The sequence below is a fragment of the Denticeps clupeoides genome, chromosome 17 (assembly GCF_900700375.1).
Source record: "Denticeps clupeoides chromosome 17, fDenClu1.1, whole genome shotgun sequence".
Classification (NCBI taxonomy): Eukaryota; Metazoa; Chordata; class Actinopteri; order Clupeiformes; family Denticipitidae; genus Denticeps; species Denticeps clupeoides.
The window spans coordinates 7,904,076-7,930,772 of NC_041723.1; the positions used below are offsets into that span (position 1 = coordinate 7,904,076).

Here is a 26,697-nt window from a genome sequence, read left to right on the forward strand (position 1 = left end):
CAGCTGTCTGGTGTCTGTGGAAGAGAAGCAGGACGGGTGGAAGTTGTGCCAGAAATGGCTGATTCCTGCAGGACACGCTGCTGTTGTTTCAGCAAACAGCGTGTGGAGAAGGTGATAATGGGATTCATTTATCTTCTTCAAGATGATAGGCCCATTATATTCCTCATAGAAGGTAAACAGTAAACCCAAACCTGTTCCCGAGGATAGGGGACGATTTGTCTGGTCTCCAAACACACGACTTAAGAGGGAGGAATCAGCGAATGACCAGAAAGGAAAGGAAGTGTGGCCTCAGGAAACGTGGCCATGCTGCAGTCTGGTAAGGGGGTCCCACCGCCCTCAGTGTCTGTCTGTCCAAGGGGAGGTGGGGGTGATCTCAGGGTGCTAATGCTTCAGGCTTATCTGAAGGGCCGGAAGGTGGGACCCCTGCCAGTCTGTGGCCGATACTGAGTCACGCCCCCTTAATGTCAGCTTCACTGGGACCTGACATCTTTAGTGCTCTGTTCCTCCCAGCTTCTGTCAGAAATCCCCTCTGTTCCAGAGAAACAATAGGGATGTATTACAGGGTTCTAGAAGAGTCTGCCCATGAACACTTGTGTGGTGTTCACATTCTTGTGGGTCCAAAAGGTCTCAGGTTTAAAATGTAATAATTGTGCATCATTCTTATTTTAGTAAGACTTGAACCAAAAGACATGTCCAATTTAGACAGAAATAGTGCTAAGAAGTGATCTTATAATGCCAAAACTAAACTTAAATAAATAGAGACAGATTCAAATGGGGTGGTAGTAGCCTAGTGGGTAACACACTCGCCTATGAACCAGAAGACTACAGAGTCACAGGTTCAAATTTACTACCATTGTGTCCCTTAGAGTGTCTCCGGGGTGGAATGTCCCTGTAACTACTGGTTGTAAGTCGCTCTGGGTAAGAGCGTCTGATAAGTGCCGTAAATCTAAAATGTAAATGTAAATGTACAGTGATTGCTGGAGGGAAGTTTGTCTATTTCAGGTTTGTAAAATGATAAGGATAGTGGCAAAAATGAATACCAACAAATAGAGACCAATAATGGGACAAGGAGAATACATGAGAGTCTATGGGAGGGGTAGTCGGGGTCCATAGCAATGCCGAGCGTGTGGGAGTTGCAGCATTTGTTTCGTCCATGCATTACACTTGTTTTCTCCTACATTGGACGCCATTCATTTGGGTGGTGCATAATTCATGTGTTCCCCCTCTCCTCCTGGCTGTCATGCTCGAATTTGGAGGTAAAGGTGATATTTCCTGAGGGCTGAATGAATTGCTTCTGTCGCTGTTGTGCAGCCCTACCTGCTCGCCCTGCCCGGAGTTTGCTCTCGGGGCCGCGGGCCCGCTGCAGGCGGGAGCGTGGGACAGGGGCCACGTTTCCTCCTGCAAATGACTCGAACACTCTGTTGCTTGTCCCATCATCACAAGGGCACCTTCATGCCAGCCTCTCGCTGGTCGGGGCATTTATTTTCTCACCAGCCGCCATGCCGGCGCTCTGAGTGACCCCTTTGTGCGCTCCCCTCTGGTCCTGTCGGGCTACGCTGGCACCTTCTCCGGCGCGCACACACAGGGGCGAGTGTGCGAGGAGTGTGCCTTGCCCTGGAGCCGGGCCTAGACAGTGGGGCATCTGTGCGGAATCGTTGCCGCCGGTGCCGTTGGGCACCCATACTGAACAAACACCAGGGCCTCGCACCCGGCACACAGAGGGAATATTTGTCCACGAAAGAGCAACTGGGGCATTCGGTCAAATGAAGACATCGAAGCGATCGCGGTTATAATCAGAGGCCACTATCCGCTTAAGAAGGGCCAAGGCGTTCAGGTTTAGGGATAGACTTCTAGGTGAAATAGAAGGGGCAGCGTTTAATATTTAAAAGGTGGCCCGTGGGGAGTCCGTATCCGTGGAAAAAAGTCTTCCGGAGCCTGGTGATTACCTCTGAGACTCCCAGAGCGCCAAAGTGGCTACAAAAAGTCCCCTCAGTTGAGACCGAGGACCCAGTTTTGAGTTTAATGACGGCTTCCCGCCGACCCCCTTCTGGCCACGTTGCTGCGGAGCTTGACTTGGGGCGTAATCGCTTTAAACGGCCGCTGCAAGTTCCCACAAACGAAATGACTCGGCCCACTGTGGGCGAGCCACTAAGTGCCGGCCCTTTCATGTACGGCAGGATATGGCCAAGGTAGCGTTCATGCATTTCCGCCGCCGGTTTGGACTCCTCCTGGCTGCGATTGGTCCTCTGGAGACGTGGCCGTCCTCAGCCCCCACGCTGAAGAGCCCCCTGGGTGCCGGATCGCTGGTCCCAGCCAGAACAACATCCTCCCGTTTCCATATTTGCATCTCATGTGGATCTCTTTTATGTGAGGTGGGAGGGGAGGATGGCGGGCCGCGGTCGGCTCTGTCTTTTTCAATCTGGAGAACCGGAAAGCGCAGGAGGGGAATAAATCAGTTCTTTTTTTTTGAGGATGCAAGTGGAAAATGTGTCTTTGGTTTCAGGTGTTCTTTTCACATTAAATGTAACTCTAGATGGAACCTTGAACCCCCTCGTCATCTTGTGTTCTGGTCTCTGGTCTGATTTAGTACTTTTAAAGCAGTTACGCAATTCTGTTTTGTTAGTATTATGATTATTTCATTTTTTATCACTGCTTCTGTGTGTGTATTTCATTACTCATTACTGTGAGATCAGGTCATTACATCACGCTGCATCACGCCATCATCCATTTACTGGAAATAGTGCCGTGAGGTATCTATTCGTCAGCCAATGACCCACCAATGCGTCTCACTCAGGTGACCTGGTGTCGCGGGCCATGCACCACATGCAGCGTCTGAGCGCTGTGCGCCCCGGCCTCAGCCCCGCCCGCCACGTACGTCAGCAGACTGTCACCTGGCTGCCCGACGCGCTGCACACTCTCTACTACTTCCTGCGATGCCCACAGATGGAGTCCATGGAGAACCCCAACCTGGACCCTCCCCGAATGGCCCTGAGCAAGGAGAGGTGAGTAAGACCCCCCCCCAACATAAACACATAAAGGAGCTTTACACCTGATGGTCACACCTTTTATTCTGCTTTTTCTGGGACCTTCAGTAGCTGGAGGGGGTCTGATAAAGGTGCTGATGACCATTAAACCTGTGAGGACCTATTCCATTGTTGTCCTAAAACAGTCCAATTACAGGATTAATGATATGCGTATTGGTTAGGAATGGTTCATTGAAGCATCTGGTTGACCTTACAGTTACCAGCAATTTGATTCAGATAAAAAAAAAATGTTAATGCTATTTAGTCCAAAAGGTTCTTTATAACACAGTGTCCATTATTAATGTTATAATTTAATTTAGCCTTGGGTGCTGAGAGAGAGCATGTCTGTCAGGGGATGAAAAGAAACAATACGCTGTAATCTTTGTTCTTTCCCTGAGACGTAGATTCAGTTTTTTTTATCAGACGCAGAACGCTTCTTTTGGGGACTCTTCTTTGCATCCACACACCAAGGGGAAGACTGCCGTCCCGCAGATACGGTTAAAATGCCAGTCTGGGCAGCTCAGACGTGGCAGAGGTCCAGGGAGCCTGTGTGTGGGAGCTCGGCGTCAGGTGGCAGTTTTGCGTTCTTGTTGTGTTCTTCACACAGGCTGCACGTGATGGCAGAGATAGGGAACACCCTTTAACGCACACACCTCGCAGATGGCCCGCATACTTTCTGAGGCCTGGCATTCATTAGCAATGCGCACAAGGCAAAACAAAGGTGCTCCTCTAACTAACATCAAAGGGCGAGCGACACCCTCCCCGCCCGCCCTGTTACAGAAACACTACCTCCCAGCGCCGTACACTTTATGGTCTCCTTGTATGTGTGAGTAAATGCAAGAATTTAGGTGTGTGTGTGTGTGGTAGGGCAGGAGAAGCACCCCGTTTTTTCATGTCATGGGATCTGAATGTAGTTCCTTTGTGTGCCTGGTGCTGCCTGGTTTTGAAACCAAAACCACGGGCCTTTCTGTGTGGTCACACACACACACACACACACACACGAGAAAATTAAATGATCCCTTCACACTCCTGCCAACAAGGAGTCTTGTCAGTTGTGTACGGTGGAGAGTGTCTGGAGGTCACACTGCGGGGTGAAGGGTCAGCATGGCGGTGGGACGTTAAGTGGGGAGGTTGCTGAGGTGAAATACACTCAGAACATTCTTCTCACGCACTGGAGCATTCATACACAGGCGCTAGCGTACATTACGTCTCACAGGGGGAGGGGGTCTTACTAAACTCACAGTAATTAGAGCGCCGGCCCCTAAAGACGTAAATCAAAGGGCCGAAAGCCTGAGACAACAGCACACAGACCCCACACACAACCCCTCACCAAACACCCACGTTCCCAGGGGCTTTACTTGCTATTCAGATTGTTTCAGAGCCCCCGACCAACTACTGTGGGATATTGGACTTATTTCGGAAATTTGTTGGACTGGCACTTTATCACAGTCATATGGAACACTTTCATATTAACATATTGACAGTAGTACATTTTGTGATTTTCATGGTTACACAAGTCAGCGTTTGTGTGTGTGTGGTCATGACCGGGATGAGGAACATGAAGCATTTGCCCCCTTGTTTCACTGCAGAGTGTGAATCACAGCTTTGATGTGGGCAGCAGGCCAGGTTCGGTTTCAGGCCGAAGGCCACGGGTGAACTTGAGCCTGAGACAGGAGCAGGGGGTCAGTGCAGAGGCGTGACCAGAGGTCCGACCAAACAAGGAAAGAAACCCAGACGTGCTCCATCTGTGGCTCAAGGGGTCTCAGTGTCCCCATAACAAAGAACCAGAACTGGGTTTGAGTTTCTGCCCCCCCCCCCCTTGTTTCGGTTCCACCCAAATAACAGCAGGCCTGGAGTGGAACGCACCACCCATCAATACGGGGGGTTGGAAGCGTTAACGGGAAGTTTTATTGTCCTTTTTAGGGATAAGAGCTTTTATGAGATCAATACGTGCATTTAGGAGTGGAAGAGCTTTATTGGAAAAGCCCCGGGCCCTGGGCCAACTGTGTGTGGGTGTGTATTGGTGTGGGAACGCTTTCACCGAGAACTCACTGGCCGTTCTAGGAATACGGCGCTGATACGTTGTGGGAGTGTTTGCAGAACTCAGACACAAACGCTCACGCACGTGAGCGTTTCACCGGGATCCACGTAGACTCACCACCCCCACACACTCGTCTCATTCCTGAGCAGAAAAACCCACCCACAAGTGCTGTTTAAACACTGCTTACTGACCGGTCATAAATATTCCTATAGTCAGCAACTGAGTCACACACACACACACACATGCTCAAACACACTTTCTAGATTGAATTTTACTGGCTGTGAGAGAGTACACAGAAAGACTTCTACAGCTCGGGACCAGAGGGCAGGACGTGGTTAATCACATAGATATCCATACGCACTTTTAGCCGCGTTCTCATCATAATAATCCAAATTTATGTCTTCTTAGAGATGGTCAGTAATCCACGTGTCAGTAATTTTGGAGGGTGCCTAAAGCTGCTCCTCTGACAGATTTACTCCGCCTGATGTGCACTACCATCATGACGTTTTATCAGTTAACAGCCCACTCGGATAAATGAAGGAGAACTTTACAGTATGTGCTGCTTGGAAAAGATGGGAATGTGTTAGAAATATCTATATTTATAATACAATTACTGTATATCATTTATAAAATGTTAAGCATTTTATAAAATATATATTTTACATATTTGTTTTGTAAAATGTATTGATTTTTTATGTATTGATTGAATTACATCACATTATCTCCTCTCGTGCCGTACGTTCCTCAGTCTGGGGTGGAGGGGCTTCCAGCATTTGCATAGACCTCATTAATGTCGTCTGTGGCTGTTTTCCAGACTCAAGGACGTTTTGATCCTCCAAACGAATCGTATACCCCAGCAGCTGCCGAGGGTCTGCGTCCTTCCTCATCTTCAAAGACGCCCTTGTAGATGGTTTCCCCCTCCCCACGTCTGTCCTCCTCCCGTCGCTCCTCTTCGCGCATTTGTTCACCATTATAAGCGGCTGGATCTTTGTGATTCTTTTCATTTCCATCAGCCTGGTGGCGCTCTCTCTGCGATGCGGCCCTCATCATTGCCCCCTCTGCCCGTGAGAATGTGTGCGATGAGGGATGAAGAAGAGTTGATGATCCTGAACTCTGTTACTCTGAGAGGGTCGCGGCTTCTATCCGCCGTCAATACGAAAGGCAACAGCGAGCAACAGAAAAAGAAGGAACTCAGGCATTCTGAGACCTGCTATCTCCTGAAACCTCCCATTCCTCCTCTAAATCTATCTTTTTTTAATGGAATTTCTCTCCACCTTTATCTTTCCCCTCCCGTAGCCGTGGGTAATCGCCGCTCTGAGTTTTCATTGCCTTTAATCTCCTTCCCCTGCTAGACCCTTTCATTCTTCAGCGCTCTTCCTCGTAGAAACGCGTGCCGCCTATCTCTCTCCGCCACCTTCTCCCTCGGACAGAGAGCGTGATACGGTCATCCTGGCCACCAGAAGAGTGTTCGGTGGTCCATGACTACACCAGTTCTTATTTCTTCTTCTTTTTTTTTGGTCTGCAAAGTGCACAGCATCTGTATTCCATTCCATTTCTGGCTTTTTCCAGAGTGGTCCCCACCTATTCCCATCAATCAGACTCCGTCTCCACCTTTATTACCCCCATTATCTCACACTAACAAGTCGCCATTCAGACTAAATACGTCTGGAAATGTAAATATGAAAATAAAAAGGATGATTACCCTGATTTTACGGGATTCCTTGTTACTGCATCTGTGTGGCTGTGTGTGTTAGTATGCGGGAGCAGCTGTGTTTTACTGCGCAGGGTCAGGAGTGTGAGAGGCTGCTGAAAGACGCGAGCCATCCTGCCCCTGGCTAGAGCGCATTTCCAGCCCCGCCCCTGTATTTGGCCCGGTCGGCCCCCGCAGACTCCAGGATTTAAACAGGCTTGTGCCTTGTTCAGGATGAAGACGTTTCAGCAGGCCTAAACACACAGGCCTACACATTACTTAATGCAGCTTTTATTAGTACAGTGAAAGTGAAGTGATTGGCATTGTGATACATCTCCCTTGGTGAGCAGCGGGCAGCCATGACAGGCGCCCGGCACCTCAGGGGCACCTTGGTGCTTCGGGATTCGAACCGGCTTCCTTACCTGCTAGGCCATCACCGACCCAGGTACCACGGGCAACATGTTCACGAGATCCCTCTTTCCTCAGGCCCTTCCTGCTGATGCCCCCGCTGATGGAGTGGATGCGCGTGGCCATCGTGCACGCCGAGCACCGCCGCAGCCTGATGGTGGACAGCGACGATGTCCGGCAGACGGCCCGGCTGCTCCTGCCCGGGCTGGACTGCGAGCCCCGGCTGCTGAAGTAAGCGTCCCAGACCGACACATGCCCCGTGCTTCTGGCTGACCCCTGCTGCAATAACGCCGCTGACAGGAAACTTTAGTGTGGCCCAAATTTGCGCCCCTTGCTCAGCTTTTGTTTAATTTTATGCTGAAATATTACTCCTTACGTGTACTCCTTATCTGTTTTGTAGAGCCACCTGCTATTATCCTGACTTTTCATTAATCAATTAATCAATGATGTTGAAACGAATTAGTTTCACTGACAAAAGATTTGAAAGACACTTATGTCTTTGCAAAAATGGACTCAATGGGCTTTACCAAGCTTTGAATATTAGAATACTTTTTGACACTGAAACATTACAAAAGCTGTTGGGAATAAAATGAGCCATTTCTTGTAAAAAACAAAAATCTTGATTAGAAATATATTTTCAGACAATTTGTATACAAGCGACAAGTCTTTTGTCAGGGACTGTATTTTCAGCTTCCAGGGACACGTCAAAACGTGGCCCGTATTTTGACATTGTATTTATTTGTGAAGCGAATATAAACACACATGGCCTTCTTTCATTTTCCTCCCGTTCATCTGTCTTTCTCCTCCCCTCCCCAGGCCAGAATGCTGCTTCAGCTCCTTCAGACGCCTGGATGCCAAAGCTGCCACAGATAAGTTCCAGCTGGACCTGGGCTTCCGCATGCTCAACTGCGGACGGACCGACCTGATTGGCCAGGCCATCCAGATGCTGGGTCCAGATGGTGTGAATAGCATGGACGACCAGGTACAGACACACCATGCCATAACACAATGTGGAATTAAATCGTAAATGTACTGGTGGGGTTTTTGATGGAGTAGTGCCGGTCAGTTTATTAGTAAATACTCTGTAAGAAAATGGTCTTTTTCTGTGTCAGTTTCTGACCATAAGGCAGCTGCTGACTTTTTGAGTGAAGAACTACTCTCTACCAAGCCGTGACCCTGACTTGATTCAATGTGTCCCAATACCATTCAGCATTGGGAAAATATCAGGTCAGCAGGGATTGGTTGGCCAGAAAATAACTACTAATGACAGAGGAAGTGCATAAGCCTAATGAATTTAAATGACCTGTGAGTTTACATAGGGGCTATTTTTTCCAATTTGTTTAAGGGGCAATGAAAAGGGGGCTTGAAAATATGACATGAGGGGGGATATGAGGTGGAGCAGAGATGACTGCTATAGTGATATTTGTGGTATTTGAAGCAGAAAAAGAAGAATGGGGGACGCAGGGCCTTTTACTCAGGGTTGCCAGATTGGGCAGTTTTGGATAATGTATACTTTCAGAAAAATGTATTGCTGTTAAGAATTTAATTCTTGTGTAAGCATTTCAAGTGGCCGTTACTGTCAAATACATATCAGAAAGTTTGAGTTTAAATCATCCAGATGGGCTCCTCCCTTATGTAGCTTTTTTAAAAATAAGAATATCATTCATCTTCTGGGTGTCAGAAATAATTACACACCAACAAAAAAGGCTGGATGGGTCAGTCTCTCCTCTCCAAGAAAGAGATAACCAGCAATCAGCCCTTTCTTGTTTGAAAATGTTTTATTGTCTCATTTAACCCCTAACGGCTGACCGCCTCTCTCTAACGCAGGGCATGACCCCACTGATGTATGCCTGCTCTGCGGGAGATGAAGCTTTGGTCCAGATGTTAATCGACGCCGGAGCCAACCCGGACATGGCGGTAAAGAAAGACTATCCCTCAGCTCGCTGACTCCTAAATCAACGTTGCCCCGGCGTGTGTAGAGTAAAGAGCGTTCCCCCTCTCCACAGGTTCCAGTCTGCTCTCCAAGACACCCATCTGTTCACCCCGACAGTCGTCACTGGGCTGCCCTGACCTTCGCGGTGCTGCACGGCCATATCTCTGTGGTGCAGGTGAGGTACAGTGGGACATGTGGACCACGGCCCTTTATCCCTGCAGTTTAAAGAAACCCACTTTCAAAATTTGCCTTATGTATAATATTATTTTCAATATGCTGCAAAACAAAATGAATTTTTCTGGATCAGGACCCAGCAGTAGTTAGGTATATTTTTTGTGATTGGGGATGACTTTTATTGGAGACGGTCCTGTGTGAAGATAAATGCACAGCTAATAGACATTTGATGTCTGCAGCTCCTTCTGGACGCCGGCGCAAACGTGGAGGGCGCAGCGGTCCGAAATGGACAGGAGTGCTCCGCGGACACCCCTCTCCAGCTGGCCTCAGCAGCAGGTGGGTACAGGCGGGCACACGTCCCCGTGCCACCCGTGAGCACCGCCGACCAGACCTTGGTCCTCGCTCTGATTCACGCAGCTAAAAATACAGGCGGCGGGGCTGGAAATGCGCTCTAGCCAGGGGCAGATGACTGAACCGGGCCTGTTGGGGTATAATGCTGAGCGAGTGCACTGGCTGTGGTCGGTTTTAAGCCTGTGGGTCACATTCCGCTGCGGGATTCGAGCGAGGCCTTGCGTAGTTGGATGGCGAGGGGCGACCACAGTGGCGCAGGGCCTGCACAGCTGCTCCGCTCATGTGGCCTTGCATCGCCTGACCCACCCGCCCAAATAACAGTTTTTTTTCTTCCATTTCATCTTCCTGTTTTCAATTTCGCTCTGCAACCTACGATGATTTAATGTTCTCCGTCCCTCTCCCCCCTTTAGGCAATTATGAGATGGTCTGTCTCCTCTTGGCTCGTGGCGCCGACCCCTTGCTGAGGGCCCATGACAGTAACATGCTGACGTCATCTCTGTACGAGGACATGAACTGCTTCAGTCACGCTGCTGCCCACGGGCACAGGTATGGACATAATTACCCTCGTCCCCCGTCGCACTGCTGATATTCCAACACAAATAATACTCAATATTACAGCGTCTTATATTTCAGCGTTGTTAAAACGCGCCGATAATCTTTTATTAAAAATTAATTCATACACTTCAATCAATTATTTCTAGACTAATACCTAGAGACTCGACTGGTTGTAGAGGATTTTTTTCGGCCCAGGGGCTTATAACTAAATTGGGACATTTTGTGTGGTTTAAGACAGTTTATAGGAAAATTTGATTATCTCTTATAACTGTGTGATAAAGTATATTACTTATATTTTTTGGTGCTCACATTTTCTTGGTTCTCAAATGGTGGTAGTTGGGCTCCCTCTAGTGTTGGGATTTAGACATTATCGCTCAAAATGGCAGTGACCTCTTGTTATCGCACGTTGCCCTACTTTAACCCTGACTGTTCTCCTGCTGCACTCCAGGAACGTGTTGAGGAAGCTGCTGTCTCAGCCACAGCAGGTGAAACAGGACGTTTTGTCCCTGGAGGAGATCCTGGCAGAGGGAGTAGAGGGCGATGACGAGGAGGACATCAGAAGTAATGGGGTCTGTCTCTCTGGGTGCCCCTCCCAGTCCCCCAGCCCCGGCAGCCTGTCCGACTGCAGCATCCCTCGGCTGTGTAAGGCCCGTATGAAGGCCTTGCAGGAGGCTTCCTTCTACAGCGCAGAACATGGTTACCTGGACGTCACCATGGAGCTGAGGAATCTAGGTGAACCATCCAGAAGATATAAAAAAATGCTGGCCTACGTTAAACAGTGACCGGCTGATCTTTATATTCATGGTGAATAAACACCTTGTGCAGGTGTTCCCTGGAAGCTCCACGTATGGCTGGAGTCCCTGCGCAGCGCACAGCAGCAGACCCGGCTGCAAGTCATGTTGTCCTTGCTCAGAGACTTCACCACCATCAGAGAGGAAGACTACTGCGAAGAGCTGATCAGTCTAGGCCTTCCTCTCATGTTCCATATCCTCAGAACCAGTAAGGTAGGAGTATGAAGGATGTTGTGGATGAAGTTGCATTAAAGCGGTAATCATGTGAATGAAATTTTTCAACCTCCTCCTCCATCTGCAGCAGAATGATGCTATAACTCATCAGCTGGCCTGCATATTCAGCCACTGTTATGGCTCCGCCCCCCAGCCAGCCATCCCTGAAGTAAAGGCCTCGCTTTCAGCTCAGCTGGGTAAGGAAGACACCTGAAGGAGTTACTGAAGTGCCAGAGCCACCTGTTGATCGCAGTTCATTTCTCTTCTCGTTCAGACCGCCACTTCCTGAACAACCAGGAGATGTCAGACGTCACCTTCCTGGTGGAGGGGAAACCATTTTACGGACACAGAGTTCTCCTGATCACAGTTTCTGAAAGGTGGGTGTAGATATGATGGGATCTAGCTATCTATTACTAGTGAAGTAAGACTGACGAAAATGATTAACACATCACCAGGTTCAAGTGTCTGCTAACCTCAGGAATGTCAGATGGGACACAGGAAATTGAGATCAGCGATCTCAAATACAACGTGTTTCATGTAAGATGGCTACAGAGTGCTTTCTGTGACCAGCCAAGTGAGCCACAGTGTGTGACTAACTGCTATGTTCTCCTCATCCTCAGATGATGATGTCTTATCTGTACTGTGGAGGGACAGAGGCCCTGAAGACCAACGTGTCTGATGTGCTGGAGGTAGGTGCAGCAGACGGTCTGGGCAAGAAAACCGTTTTTTCTTCTAAAGATGTAGGTAAAAATGTCTAATTTTGGACCGCGTCATCATACGCAGCTGCTGTCAGCAGCCAGCCTGTTCCAGCTGGGGCCGCTGCAGAGACACTGCGAGTTGGTCTGCGCCCAGAATATAGACTTAGAAAATGCCGTCAGCATCTACCGCACTGCTAAGGTGAGTTGTTACACGACGTCGTTCAGCAATAACAGTAGACGTACATACAGCATGTTGAAAGTATTCACTTTTTCCACATTTTGTTATGTTACAGCCTTATTCCAAAATGTATTCAATATTTTTTTTTCTTCAGAATTCTACACACAACACCCATAATGATAATGTGAAAAAGTTGACTTATTAACTGTATTAAAAAGAAAACAATTAAGAATGCACAATGAATGTCATAAGTATTCACATCTTTCCCCATGAAACTCAAAATTGAGCTCAGGTGCCTTTCTAGAAGGACAGCAATCTCTGCAGCAATCCACCAATCAGGCTTGTTTGGTAGAGTGGCCAAAAAGCTGCTCTGTAGTAAAAGGCACACGGCAGCCCGCCTGGAGTTTGCCCAAAGGACTTACAGACCATGAGAAACAGATGCCTGGCGTCACGTTTGGAGGAAACCAGGCACTGCTCATCGCCAGGCCATTACATCCCTACAGTGAAGCATGGTGGTGGCAGCATCATGCTGTGGGGATGTTTTTCAGCTGCAGGAACTGGGAGAGCAATGTGCAGAGAGACATTCTGGATGAAAACCTGATCCAGAGCACTCTTGAACTCTGGGGCGAAGGTTCATCTTTCAGTAAGACAGCGTCCCTAAGCACACAGCCAAAATATCAAAGAAGTGGCTTCAGGACAACTCTGTGAATGTCCTTGAGTGGCCCAGCCAGAACCCAGATCCTTTGATGAAATATTCTGGAGAGATCTTAAAATGGCTGTGGCCCGACGCTTCCCATCCAACCTGATGGAGCTTGAGAGGAATGGGCCAAACTGGCGAAGGATAGTTATGCCAAGCTTGTAGCATCATATTCAAAAAGACTTGAGGCTGTAATTGCTGCTAAAGGAGCATAAACAAAGTATTGAGCTGTAAATACTTACGTACAGTTTTTTATTTTTAATAATCTTGCCAAAACCTCAAGTAAACTTTTTAGGGTGTAGAATTCTGAGGGAAAAATGGACTTAATCAATTTTGGAATAAGGCTGTAACAAAATGTGGAAAAAGCGATGCACTGTACAATGCTTTCTTAGTGAATGCGCCATTGGAGAAGTACAGAATTTGACAAATGCATGGTATATTGCAAAAGCATTATCACTCAGCTGCATGGGCTTCCATGTGTATTTATTTCAGGCTCATGGTGCGCTGGAGCTGAGTTTGTACTGCGAGGGCTTCTTCCTGAAGCACATGGCTGAGCTGCTGGAGACAGAGGCCTTCAGAGTGCTGATCCTGGGGGCCGGAGGACGCTGGGGGCCTGGGAGGGAGTCCCCGCTGGATGAGCTGGAGGCGACATTAGCGCGCAGGCTGCGCTCTCTCTACGTCAGCTCCAGAGTGTGAAGACAGAACGAGAAGAGTGCTGGACGGACACCGACAAAGAAAGTCTTTGAGAAGATGCATGGACTTCTGCATTGACAGCACAGTGCTACGTTTGGACAAACACTCTGGATGCTCAAAGACTCTTAAGAGCTTGTAAAGGACAATAGAGGCACTACTGTGTGTTTAAAAAAAACGCAGGACATTGCTGACCCCTGGTGGCCACTGCTTGCAATGGCAGCCAGCAGGTTGCATCACAGACTCACTATCATGCCTCACTCTACTTTTACTATGGAGAGACGCTCTGTCTGTACGAAGCTGAAGTTTCTTCTTACATAGTTAATATTTTAAACTATTAACAAAAGAAAAAATGTGTAAACTGGAGGATGAAGATTGACATTTTCTATTTAAAGAAGGTATGTGAGATTATTTAAGACGCCCAGCAAATAAAATAATATAAAATCCAAGCAGTTCTGTTACATGATGAATGTACAGAATGTGTGAATTGTTTGTGTGTGTGTAAAATACAGGTATATGACAGGGATCAGCAACCTTTTACACTGTATGACCCATTTGGACCCAGTTTCCACAAAAAGAGATATATTGTTTGTACCTTTATGCCCTGAAAAAAAAAAAAAAAAAGAAAACAGTTGCAGGGATGTGGGTTCACAAAGATTCCACATGGGGGAGCGAACGCTACCAGAACGTCGTTTGTATTACCAGAACGAATATGCACGTAGACAAGCTGCCCAGACAATTCTGATAACCTGTCCGGAAAAAAGGAGACCTGGTCACTTACTCATCAACATATGCAAATCATTAAACACATTATGCTGCAACTTTTTACTCACCCCAAGAGGCCTCAGATTTTGAATATTTGTTACAAGATCACAATAATCTTCACATTTCAAGCTACAATTTAAAAATATGTATTAATTGTTTTCCAAAGCCACAGGGCACTGCGGATTAGCATGTACTATTCTGAGTATTACTATAATCCAAAGTTCAACACAAGGGTAAAACATAAAAAAAAAATAATCACTTACCACATAAGGACAATCATCAGTCTGCCCTGTTACTCCAAATTCAACCAATAGTGGTTATTTTGTTCTGCCTACTTAATTAAAGAATAATTCATAAAACCAGGTAGGAGAAAGCAGTAAACTGCACCCGTCACCATTTGCTCGCCCTGCGAGGGAAAAAAAATCACACTTGGGGTGCAACACACGTACCTAGTAACTGAATGAGTTTATTTGTTGAAGTTGCTCACAGTTATGTTACAAGGGGATTACACCATTACTGTCCTGCTCCGTATCGACAAAGTTTGATCTTTTTTTCATGTTCTCTTCTGGTTGGATATTTTCTTTAGTCCGTCTTGCTTTTGTCTACTGTATAAAATAGGAAGGGTAACAATAGGTATTGCTCTGTGTCTTGACAAAAATCTCTGTCCCATGTCTCCCAGCTGGGATTGTGTGAGTAGCAGGATCTCTGACCCTTTCTCTGAGACAGAAAGAAAGGAAGAGGCATCTCTCAACATTGTGCACAAGTCATTGGAGGACAGGGAAAGAGGGGAACATGTAGAGAAGAAAAGAAAGCATATAACAGAAAAAGAAAATACTCAGAAAAGGCCAGAGGTCTTTCAAAGAAGGAAAAAAAAAACAGGTAAAACTACTGGAGGTTTTTTTTCCGTTCTTTTTAGTTTTAAACAGTTATTACACTAAACGCCATGCAAAGAAAAGCCCGTGTCAGACATGCACACTGGATTACAAGATTAAAGCCAAGAGCAGGAATCCCCTTCGTATTTAACAAATTAAAATTTCGTCTATATACAAGAGAACTGATTCAAGAGTTGCTTTTTGTCTCAATCCATCGTACACGCACAATGATATGAAACTGACAAATATCAAGAGATTGGTTCCTCAAAGGAGGCTAGTCTACATTCTTAAATTACTGGTAAATTATTTTTTTTAACATATACTACATTTCATTTGAAGCTAGGAGCAAAAAAAGAAATATCTGTCAATGTTCACATATTTCTCATAAACCAGGACATAGGAAAGTCTTTTTTTCTTCTCTTTTCTTCTTCCTTTTCAAAAAAAAGCCTTTTGTCCCATTACAAACACTCAAGGAGGTAAATAAATAACATTCAATTCTTCTAACACTTGTGTTTCATATACATAGCCAAGTGATAATAAATTAGTTAATGAAACGAGTCCATGATTAAAAATGAATAAATAAGGAATGATAGAAAAATATCCACAATTGCATTTAACACTGTTATTTTTTTTTGTCAATTCCTACTGCTGGTCATCAAGACAGTAACAAACAATAACAAAAAAAAAAATCAATATCAGGAACATAGAATCAAATGAAGAGAATACCCGAACTAACAGGAAGAAAAGATTCATAAATTAATACAAAATAAAAATGTGGCAACACAAGAACTGAACCCGGTACTACATCATGACTAAACAGTGTCACAGCTATAGACGTTATTCGCTCGTTTTACAGAAGAAGTGGATTCGGTCTGTACAACAGAACAGATCATTCATTTTGGGTCATCTCGCGCCATTCTGGCTCCGCCCACACCCCGTTTCATCCAATTGGAAACAAGGATACCAGTCCCTTTCTTGGAGAAATGGTAGTGAGTGAAAAAAAGAAAGTCTACATTAAAATAGAAACAATACAATCCAGAAATCTCATTAAGACGCTCCGCACCATCACACGTCCTCTTCAAAAGTTCACTTTTTAAGTCTTTTTGTTGTTGTTGTTGCTGCTGCTGCTGCTGCTGTTCTTTTTTTAAATACATCCCAGAGTTGTGTGTTGGTACCTGTGTGTGTGTGTGTGTGTGTGTGCAAGTGTGTGTGTTGATGGTGGTGGTGACAGCTCACCTCCGGTCCTCGTGTGTGTCTGTGTCTCTATGTCCTTGTTTTGGCGAGGAGGATGGATGGGAGAGGAGGGTGTCGGGTCACTACATGTGTGTCGAGGGGTAAGTAGGCTCGGAGTGGGGGTGAGAGTCAGGGCGAAGTGTTCGTTTCCGTGGTAACTTCTGTCAGTTAAAGTCCATCTCTCAGTGCAGGGTGAAGAGGGAGCAGGAGGAGGGTTTAATACGTTTTCTGGATAATTCCTGGTAGCAAAAACAAGTCAGGTCATCACAAGGTGCAGCGGGATGCTACAAGAAAAGGCATGGGGTAATAATGTGAGGGGGCGGGGCTTATGGGGTGAATGTCAAGGGGAAAGAGAAGAGGGGGTGATATGTACAGATGTGCTATTCGTAAAACATATATATGTATTTTCCGTATAGTATCTATACATATTAATTCCAACATACAAAATACTCCTGTTTCCAAAAAGAGTGGATATATATTTACAGAACAGCTGGCGTTTATATGTACATTATTTTTGAATCTCTATTTTCCAACTGGGGAAAATAAAGGAATAAAAAGAAATAAATACAAAGAAAGAGAAAGTCAAGGGTTAATCTACTGTAAACATCTACTATGGCTCTTCTCTAGGGCTGCTCCTGTGTCCCAATAGAGGTCACCAGCTTTGCTCTGTCTCTGCCTGCAGGGCACTTTGAGTCATTAGGCTCAGCCTCGTGTCTCCTGCTGTTTGCTGGCGCATGCTTGTTGGGGGTGCCAGGCGGATGGGGCACCTGGCCATTCTTCTCGTCTGAAAAAAGTTGTTTAATTACGTCAAAGAAGTTACTCAACGGGCTGCCTAGGTACACAGACGGGGAGAAAAGAAGAAAAAAAGAGAGAGAACAAACAAACAAATGAACAATGGGGTTCACGAGAGGAGACGTGACCAGAGAGAGCTAGACAGTGAGAGAGCCGGAGGGAGGGGGACAGCGAGAGCATCTGATTGCGAGGTTGAAGAGTGTGATGGCTCAGGGTCACTTTCAGAGCCACGTCGGACCGCCGCTGTGTGTAATCTGCCGTAATGAAAGCAATCTTTCTGGCTTAAGACAATGATCCAGCTTTCTTTATTTTTTTCCCCACAAAGATTCTGGTCCTTCACAGGAAATGAAAGGATTTTAAAACATATGAGCTTTTATGCTTCTTCGTGTGAAGATGCACCCGTCTATTTTTTTAATCGAAGAGAGTATTGAGTGGAAGACCTTAACACAGCATTCCTAAAAAAAAACCCTTTGGGGCGTATTACCAGAAAATGTTAATTAATTCTGAATATAGGACAAACCCTATATCAAAACCAATTTAAATAGAAAATACAATTTAAATCACGACTGGACTATTGCAACTCCCTTCTAGCTGGTCTACCACTATGTACCATCCGACCTCTACAACTAATACAAAATGCAGCAGCACGACTGATCTTCAACCTTGCCAAATTCTCCCACACCACCCCTCTGCTACGTTCCCTCCACTGGCTCCCAGTAACTGCACTCATCAGGTTCAAAATACTCATGCTGACCTACAAAGCCAAACGTAGCACCATCCTACCTCACAGCCCTTATTACACCTCGCACTGCACCTCGTATACTCCGAGCCGCCAGTACTGCTCGCCTGCTCCCTCCATCTCTGAAGGTAAAAGGAAGACATTAATCTAGACTCTTCTCCGTCTTGGCCCCTCGGTGGTGGAATGAACTTCCCCTCGAGGTCAGAACAGCTCAGTCACTGAGCACCTTCAAACGACAGCTCAAGACCTTCCTCTTTAGAGAATATTTAGATTAACTTGTAACCTTCTTATTGTCTAAATTATGTACAGTAACTACAACATAGTGAATAAAAAGATTGTATTCATAGTTGAATACCAGAACTGTTCACTTCATCTATGGTAACTTGAAAGCACGTTGTAAGTTGCTCTGGATAAGGGCGTCTGCCAAATGCCTTAAATGTAAAATGTAAAAAGTAAATCACATTTGGCGCCATCTACTGGTACTGTGTTTTTTTGTCCAGATCCACAAATGAAAGCCAATTACCCCTTTTTCAGGCTTAGAACACAGATCACAGGTATAGTGTCTTTTTCATTGCCATGTACAAGTGACACAAGACACCAGAACCAATACAAACATTTATTATATGCAGTACAAAAATCTATATTATTTAGAGGGATTGGTGGATTTAAATTAAACAATAGTTTTAATTGAAACATCCAACCTGTTCATTCTGGTGGCATGCCATGTAATAAAAGATTCTTTTAGACCACAAGGTAGCAATGTAAAATCTATAGGCCTTGTTTACTAATGTACCATGTACAATTTCTCTTCTAATTAAGGGTTTTACCACAACTGTGTTTTGATAAGCCGCTTTATTTGCTGCGTACGGAGACTCTGGGCAGGTCTCAGCTGCGGCAGGGCCATCAGAAACTCATCTTGAACGTTGCCGCCTTGTTGCCGAGGTTCAGTGGCCAGTACAGTAGCAGGACTTGAGCCCATTACAGTGGCTGGGGAAGCTCAAGCTAAATCAATAGCGCTCCTGTGAGCCTCATTCAGATCTCACTAACTTTGTAATGGGCAATTTTCGGTGGGTACCAGTCGGATAATGTCTACATCTCTTTTATGACCCCCTTTTCCTCAGAGGAGGGGTAATCTTAAAAATCCAACCTGTGTTACCAGCCTGCAGAGTCTCAGCTCAGGGTAATCTGGGCCCAGGAGGGAGGGTGTATTTAGCATCTTAGTATCTGTCTCTTCCCCCCCGTCTCTCCTTCCCATCTCTCCCTTCTCTGCCTCGCTCTCCCGCTTAAACCGGGTTCTGTCAGTTCTGCTAGACCGGTAATAAACGTAATGGGAGCAGAGAGCTGTGAGACATGCGATTAGCCAGCCTGCCTCCTGCGTGCATTAGGCTGGCAGAGAAGAGAGAGGCGGCCAGCACAGGCAGCTCCGAACCTGCAGCAGCCTCATCTCCAAGGGTGGCCTTCATCTCACGCTCACCTCCGCCACACGCGCCACACATTTCCATGCTCGCACACTAACACGTATATGCACATGCAGCATATTCGCAAAGAGGCACACGCCTATCTGTATGTAAAAAAAAACAGACATGCGCATGTTAATGCAGATGTTTTCACAAATACAGACCAGTGAAAACTAAGCTGCGTTGCAACCCTATTGTTAAAAAAACCCAAATATTGATCAAAAAAGTATTTACCTAAACCATTTATTGCAGATTTTGCTTATATTCATTAAACATTGACAACAGTATAGAATGTCAATAAAAAAAATTGCAGTAGTTTCAATCGGTAGTTACAGGGACAGTCCCCCTGGAGTGTCTTGTTCAGGGACACATGGGATGGTAGTAAATGGGGTTTAAACCTGTGACTTTGTCGTCTTCTGGTACATAAGCGAGTGTGTTACCCACTAGGCTACTGAAACCATTTTAGATTTGAATAATTACGTTATCATAGATCTATGCAAATCTGTTTATCGTTACGTGACTGTTTTAATCATAATGTCTTTTATATGTTTCATGTGCATGTATATTTTATTTTTACAAACCAGAAATATTGTTAAGACAAATAAACAAATAGTGACACACCACAGCTGCTTAGCATGTGCACATCAAAGATATGATGTTTTAAAATGAATTCCTCGAATTTTATCGTATTAGGAACTCAGCACTTCAAACAACACAAATGAAGGCAGATTTGTATCATTCACACACACACACACACAACGAAATAAATAAATAGCAGTCCATGTTCAATCTCTCCTCAAATAATTACTGTAATCCTTCGTGAGCAGAAACACGAGAGCTGTTTTCTCAGGCAGATAATGTATGTAGAGTCCTGAGCTGGATCACACATTCACCATCTTATGCTTCCTGACAAGACGCGGGCTGAGCTGACAGGACCATAAACTGTAAACATGGCTGGTCTGGGATAGGCTGTGCAACGCCGTTCCTCCCCCAGACAAGGCAAAGGCGAAACAAAAACCTTCTCCGCAACCTGCCTCGGCGGACTGAACTGAATGCACTCAAAACGATGAGCAAAATGTCCTTTCTTCTGCGGTGACAGTCACAGCAGAGCAAGCTGGCCCATAACACGCAGCCGCGGTACGAAATGCACACATGTGACCACGCAATCTGTCTCTCGCTGTCCCCCCGCTTCCCCCCTCGAGCCCAGACCCGACTTAAAGCGCTGGGGAGACGCGATTTTATCAAAAGGTCACATCCGTTCCTGCCGGACTACCTCTGGCCAGCAGTTTATCAACTGAACATGGATTTCAAAGGGCTATTTCATCCCTTTCAAGATGCACGGCAAGATCCTCAGGGCTTCTGTAATCAGACGTAGCCTATTCCTTTTACTGTCTTCATAAAAACCTTCATAAAATTGCTGACGTACAGTACAGGCCACAGGTCTATGTGTTTTCTTTCTTTAGTTTTGATGCCTTCAGTGAGAATCTACCAATGTAAATGGTCATGAAGATAAAGAAAACACGTTGAATGAGAAGGTGGGTCCAAACTCTTGGCCCGTACTGTATTCCATTACGACAATCCAGCACTACTTTAGTTGCACAATAAATGCGTTAAAACCCCAGGAATGGCATCCTCTTTTTTAATAGGAATTAGATTCATGGTTGTGGGTTACACAACCATGAACACACACACACACACACACACACACACACACACACACAACAACAGCACCACTGCTGGTCTAGCATGCTTGATGAAGAACTTTTACAAAACTCTCGCAAACTTAACCAGATCATGCATCTGACCACCAGGAGGGGGGGTCTGGAGTGGGACGTGTTCTGTCATGCATCTACGTTCCCTGTGTACTGTGCCCAGTGTCCTCTAGAGCGTACGGCTCTAGACAAGGTGCTGACCCACAACAGAGTGCCCTGTGAGAAGTGTTGAGGGAGTGCCGTTATAAAAGCCTTACCGCACTTCGAGACCTTGCCAGTCAGGGCATCTGTGCACTGGAGGTGCTCTACGGGTGGCAGGAAGGAGAAAAATGATGAGCTTTTTTTTTTTCTTTCTTTCTTTCTTTCTTTCTTTCTTCCCTCTCTTTTCTAAAGCAGCTGCCAGTGCATGGGCGCATCGATCATAAACTCCATCACTGCCGGTTGGGCCGGCCCGTGAGCCGCCCGTCACGACACGTTCCACACTTCCTGGTCCTGGCAGTGCTGTCGGGGCTGCTTATCAAGCCAGAGCAGACCGAATTTCCCACTTCCAGCCTACGTGTCGGGGAACAGATGTTTACGGCCCCGCCGAGGACGTTTAACATATTGTAATTGGATTCAAGGTTTATTACCGAGAGGAACAACGTGAAGTTTCACTCGTCTTTAATACTTATGGGACTACACCGATCCCAACACGAACCAGCGGTGTAACTAATGTGTTGTACTGCACCCTTTGATTTCTGTTAGAGTGCACACACACTTACGCACTCAAAACATGCATGCAAACAATGTTCCTTACTCCTGATTTATGGATATCAGCTACAGAACAAACAATAGATTATCTCTTTTATTGTTACAAGGTCAACTGCAGCTGGATCTTTTGTGAAATGGGGCACAGAGCCCTGAGTGTGACCAAACTGAGACAGAAGCAGAAGGCAATGGGGGTAGAGATAGATAGATAGATAGATAGCTGGATAGCTAGATAGATAGATAAATAGACAGAGTGAGGAGGACATGGAAATGGGAAGATTGCTGCTGTAGGATGGGCGTGGAAGGTGGGCATGAGGGTAGAGCTGTGGTGCCTGCTGACGTGTCCGGATTCCAGCTCTCACTGCATTTTTTTCCTACACCACAAGTGAAGGACTTTCCTCTTCCAAATTTGATTCCACCCGACATGTTTGTTGTTCGGTCAGCAGGGGGAGCTGTTATCAGGAAGATGGTGAGGAACAAGCATATATGAAGCACGGTGAGTCACAAGGTGAAACATGCTTGGGGGAAGAGGGGTACGCGGGGACAAAGTTCCTCTCTTCTTTTCGTCTCTTAAAACATTATTCTCTTATTCTCATAAAAAAAACTCACTTTGGGGTGTGTGTTATATCACACTAGAAACAAAACACCGGAGGACTTGAATAAAAAAAATACATTACTGTAACTTTTATTTGCTGCTCTTAGATTTTGGCAATAGTGAATAGAAATGGAAGTTTCATCAACAGTGAAGCATCATGTTTGATGGAATTGCTGGTAGCCACCATCAGGGAGCAGCCAGCCGTCTTCCTCTATTCAAAGTAACAGAACTGGATGCTGCTTCTTCATTTCAGGCTGCACCCAAACTGTGGCACACCGCCTTTCGTTGTCTGTACAAATAGAAACGTACATGGGTGTGTTCGTAAGGTGGAAGGATGGGGCAGCAGCGGGTTATTGGTGGGAAAGGGCGGGGGAACAGGGATGGGGCATTTGCCTGCGGAGGTGTTTGGGCCAGGGTGGGGTCTGTGTGCGGAGCTGTCGCGGCCAGTGCAGTGCCATGGCGAGGTGTGCCTGGGGCATGCAGGCTGAGGATGCCGTGTCGGAGCGTGGGCGGGGAGGCGGGGGTGTTTCGGGGGGAAATGAGGGGTGAGGGGGGGTGTAACTGCACTCACCAGACAGCTGCTGGACGCCCGGCTGGTCATGTGTGCTTAACAACTGGGCCTGAATCGTCTCCACCACTCGCTTAAAACGCCGACTGGGTCCTGTGGCATTCATGCAAAACAAAGTCACAGTTTTAAATGAAGTCCGTCATAACAAATAAAACTATTATAAAAAAAAAAATCTTATTATAGCCCCATCAGGAACATAATGTTTAACCCGAAAAAAAAAGTTTTTAAAAGGTTTCCTATGCCATACCTAACAATGGTAATAAAACCCAGCTGAAGGGATGCAGGCATGTTGCATTATTCACATAATAATAGCCATAATGACAGATTGTTATTACTGATATGATAAAAGCCTTATGATTTAAAAAGCGCTAATAGCTTCCAAAAATGAGGTTATTAATTTTTTTCTCCCCTCTTTCACATAAGCTTTTTAGAATTTGTAATTGCCTCTCAGCACACAGCAAAGTTGATGATGTTTTTGTGGCAACATTGAATAGCTGGTGAGACAAGAATGGCCGTCTGGCAAACAGGATGCGGTTAAACTTGGCAGCTATGACTCGGCTGCTAGTGCATACACACACACAGACACTCACACACACACAGCGGGGGACCAATGACCTGTGATTACAAAGACAAGGTTTCTCCTTTGCTCAATTTTCAATCCCCCGGGTGGCTGTGGAACAAGCTTTTACAAAACTGTCTGGAACGAGGGGCAGAACCGTCCCAGATGAAACACAGTTCCGTGGAGCAGACCGAATTTCATCGTTTAAAATGTTATCAGTCGGTCTCCTTTCCCTTCATCCACACTTGTCCGACTGATCCATCTGTTCCACCATGGTGACTGGCTAAAGAGGGTCAGGCAGGGTGCCTTCGGTCCCCATGGTTACCTGATAGCAGCGTGAAGGTGACCGAGTAGATGCCGTTCTCCTTCTGTGCAGCCGTGCTCTCTGTGTAGGTGATGTCCACCTGGAACTTGACGGGCTTCTGGAAGACGGTTGGGCCGGCGGTGGACTTGTACTCCGCCCGGAAACTTGTCTGGGAGATGACGCTGTGGCTGAGGCTGGGGATCTGCAGAGGCACATTCGAGTCATTATTATACTCTAATTAAAGAGAGAGAATCCACATTCAAAACCTGCTCATTACGTTAAGGCACCAAGAGCTGTTTTTATGTTCCGCTGATATGTTGCTAGGTAACCTTATCCTGTTAACCTGCTGCACTGTTGGATATTAGTGGATTCATTCTGGCTGCTTTCACCACCAATTTATAAAAGAAAAGGGCAACTTGATACAGGGCACTAAAGTGACAATCTCACGACTTGATGCTTTATGCATAGGTTAGCCTTAACAAACCGCTTTGGCACTAGTCCTAAATTTCACAAACGAAGCATTCTTAGGGACAGAGCTGTTTGTCTCCTGCACACACAAGTGTACTTCACACCAACTCCAAAAATCTGCAAAGTGTCGAGGAGGCGTGGCGAAGCCTCAGCAGAGCCTCAAACAGACTCGTTCATAGGGAAGCATCTATATGCTAATGATCGCTGCTCCGTGTTGATTTTCTATTGACCTCGAATGAAAGCAGCTTTCTGGGGGAAAATGGGAACGCTGGCGAACGCCGTTTTCCTCAACTGAAACATAAATCAGAGCCTGTTTGCCGACGCAGGAACACTGCCTTCCGGCAAAGTCCATCAGGACATTTATTATAATGGTGAATACCTCCAATCTGATACTGGGAAATGGGAAAATGTGGGAAATGTATCCACATGCTCACAGCTGCAGTGTGTGTGTGTGTGTGTGTGTGTGTGTGTTGTGTGCTATGTGTGTGCATGCAAGCAATAGGGTGGTCCTTACTGAAAGAAAGGCATGGACAATGTCCGCTTTTATGGAACTCAAGGGCTTGTCCTTAATAACCACGAAGATCTGCTCCTCTTTCTCCAGGTTGATAAAATTACCAAACCAGGATTTTTTGGCAAGTCTGCAATGGAAAATTAACAGTTTATTGCCAATACATCAACAAACTAAACTCCATTGACATTATTTATTTGAACAGAAATAAGTGAAATACATCACGAGCAACGGAAATGCCTACACTGTGGAGACACAGGGTTGAGTTCAAATCCAAATAAACCACTGCATTACGACCTGATCTTTCCACTTCTGAAGTCGAAATGACTCGAAAATGTGAAGCCAGGACATTAGTTGTAATGATAAGACGCTGTGGAAAATGAAAGGTCTGTTCACTCTGGTTACTTCACTAGTAAATGCATGGATCTATTTTAGTCTGACGTCTGAAAATGTCATGTCAAAGGTGCAAATCAATAGAAATTTTACATTTACAATAATCAGTTCTTCAGAGTAATGTGAAGGGGGTTGGAAAAAGATGGATTTAAATCCAGCTGGTGTTGAAGGGCAGAAAATGAAAAAGAAAAAAAAAACAGAGTGGGCTGAAAGTCCTCCGGTAAATGAGGCATCGCCTGGCATGATGGGCTTTTTGCCTTCTGTGCTGCTCCGAGCAGGGCGAGCAGAGAGTGCAGGCCTGCAGTCAAGACAGTCATGATTGAGCTCTTCGCAGCAGAGGAGAGAAAAACAAGGGATGCTGGGAAGATGGAGGAGCCCAACTGCAGAATGCATTGTGCCAGATGCTTTTTCACTCCAGGTATTGAGAGAGATTTTGTGAGAACATCTGCTTCACTGTTTAGCCGTTTTAATTCTGCTGTGCTAAAAATCACGTTCTAATATCATCAAATCAATGGCGTGTAGGGATGCAATAAAATTATACAAAGGTACTAACATTTATAAAAATTTACTATACCAGCATATTATGGGGGGGGAATCCAAGTGGACTTGTGAAGTGCAACATCGTACCATTAAATATACGTTATCATGCAAAAATGCCCTTTTTTGTGCTGAAAACAATGACATGCTAATTATATCAACGTTAACATTGTGGTGTTGCACAAAAATCATTAGTTAGTGTTGTACAAAACCAAGGGAATGAGGGAACTGCCTTTGGCCAACAGCAGTTCATGTGTGATAATGTATAGTTTTGCATAAACAACCTGACCTGTGTAATCTCATAGTTCTCATAGTATGTACTTAGGAACAATGCTGTTGGCCATCTTATGTTCCAATTGAAAGTGAAAGCATTTCTTTAATTATCTTATTATCTTACGAGACGAAGCCCAGATGACTGTGTGGTTCAGCGTTATAGAGGCTACAGAGCTGGTCATTAGCCACGGGCCAGCTCCACCCCACCGAGAGGCGGTGACGTTACGCTGTGGCACCCAAACAAGTCCGTGAAGTTGAGTGGAACTAAACTTGTAAAATATTCATAGCGACAAAATCTCATTATAACAAGTGAATTGCTGGTGCATGCTCATATCATGCAAAAGACCAATTAACAGAAAACCGTTGGCGGAAAATAGACAAACGATGGCCCTGGTTTTTCAGCAGGGCGGAAAATATAACATGCATTACGTCTGCAGGTTTGACCCTGGGCAGCGCTGCTACTCACTCTGGGGAAGACTCGGGTGTGAGGCTGGACATCTCCTCTTGTGTTGGTACTGGTCAGAGTAAAGCATTGCAAAGTGTCATTCATCTATTGAAGCAAATCTAATTTCGTAACACATATATTGATCGTTTAAGCTAGTAGCTGACCTCAACAGTGACTCGTCAGTGTGTCTGAAACTAACATGGAGATTTCTCTTGAGCCTCTCTCTCAAAAAGTTAGTAGCAAAGGTGCAGTGTTTATGGCAGGCAGGGTGTCACTTTTAGTGCAGCG

The 26,697-nt window shown here is 45.7% G+C and overlaps 2 protein-coding genes across 16 annotated transcripts in view; one reads left to right on the forward strand and one right to left on the reverse strand.

Moving 5' to 3' along the window:
* Window positions 1–13,905, forward strand: part of abtb2b (ankyrin repeat and BTB (POZ) domain containing 2b) — a 36,345-nt gene extending 22,440 nt beyond the window's left edge. For 2 of the 4 annotated variants that reach the window (XM_028958633.1, XM_028958634.1), the window contains 15 exons: window positions 2,795–3,002; window positions 7,241–7,393; window positions 7,979–8,144; window positions 8,990–9,079; window positions 9,169–9,270; window positions 9,509–9,605; window positions 10,031–10,166; window positions 10,624–10,907; window positions 11,001–11,179; window positions 11,268–11,376; window positions 11,454–11,556; window positions 11,635–11,716; window positions 11,800–11,868; window positions 11,963–12,076; window positions 13,245–13,900. In XM_028958633.1, coding sequence (XP_028814466.1) covers window positions 2,815–3,002; window positions 7,241–7,393; window positions 7,979–8,144; window positions 8,990–9,079; window positions 9,169–9,270; window positions 9,509–9,605; window positions 10,031–10,166; window positions 10,624–10,907; window positions 11,001–11,179; window positions 11,268–11,376; window positions 11,454–11,556; window positions 11,635–11,716; window positions 11,800–11,868; window positions 11,963–12,076; window positions 13,245–13,448 — 2,076 coding nt within the window. In that variant the 5' untranslated portion in view covers window positions 2,795–2,814 and the 3' untranslated portion in view covers window positions 13,449–13,900. Of the gene's footprint in view, window positions 1–2,794; window positions 3,003–7,240; window positions 7,394–7,978; window positions 8,145–8,989; window positions 9,080–9,168; window positions 9,271–9,508; window positions 9,606–10,030; window positions 10,167–10,623; window positions 10,908–11,000; window positions 11,180–11,267; window positions 11,377–11,453; window positions 11,557–11,634; window positions 11,717–11,799; window positions 11,869–11,962; window positions 12,077–13,244 lie in introns of all 4 variants that reach the window. The other 2 variants (XM_028958632.1, XM_028958635.1) reach the window with 2 other exon arrangements.
* A 748-nt stretch (window positions 13,906–14,653) lies between these two features.
* brsk2a (BR serine/threonine kinase 2a) overlaps window positions 14,654–26,697 on the reverse strand; it is a 102,554-nt gene continuing 90,510 nt past the window's right edge. For 8 of the 12 annotated variants that reach the window (XM_028957719.1, XM_028957716.1, XM_028957722.1 and 5 more), the window contains 5 exons: window positions 26,431–26,479; window positions 24,768–24,891; window positions 23,807–23,987; window positions 22,926–23,015; window positions 14,654–17,144 (listed from right to left, as the gene is read on the reverse strand). In XM_028957719.1, the coding sequence (XP_028813552.1) occupies window positions 16,936–17,144; window positions 22,926–23,015; window positions 23,807–23,987; window positions 24,768–24,891; window positions 26,431–26,479 (653 nt within the window). In that variant the 3' untranslated portion in view covers window positions 14,654–16,935. Of the gene's footprint in view, window positions 17,145–18,220; window positions 22,644–22,925; window positions 23,016–23,806; window positions 23,988–24,767; window positions 24,892–26,430; window positions 26,480–26,697 lie in introns of those variants that run through there. The other 4 variants (XM_028957718.1, XM_028957727.1, XM_028957721.1 and 1 more) reach the window with 3 other exon arrangements.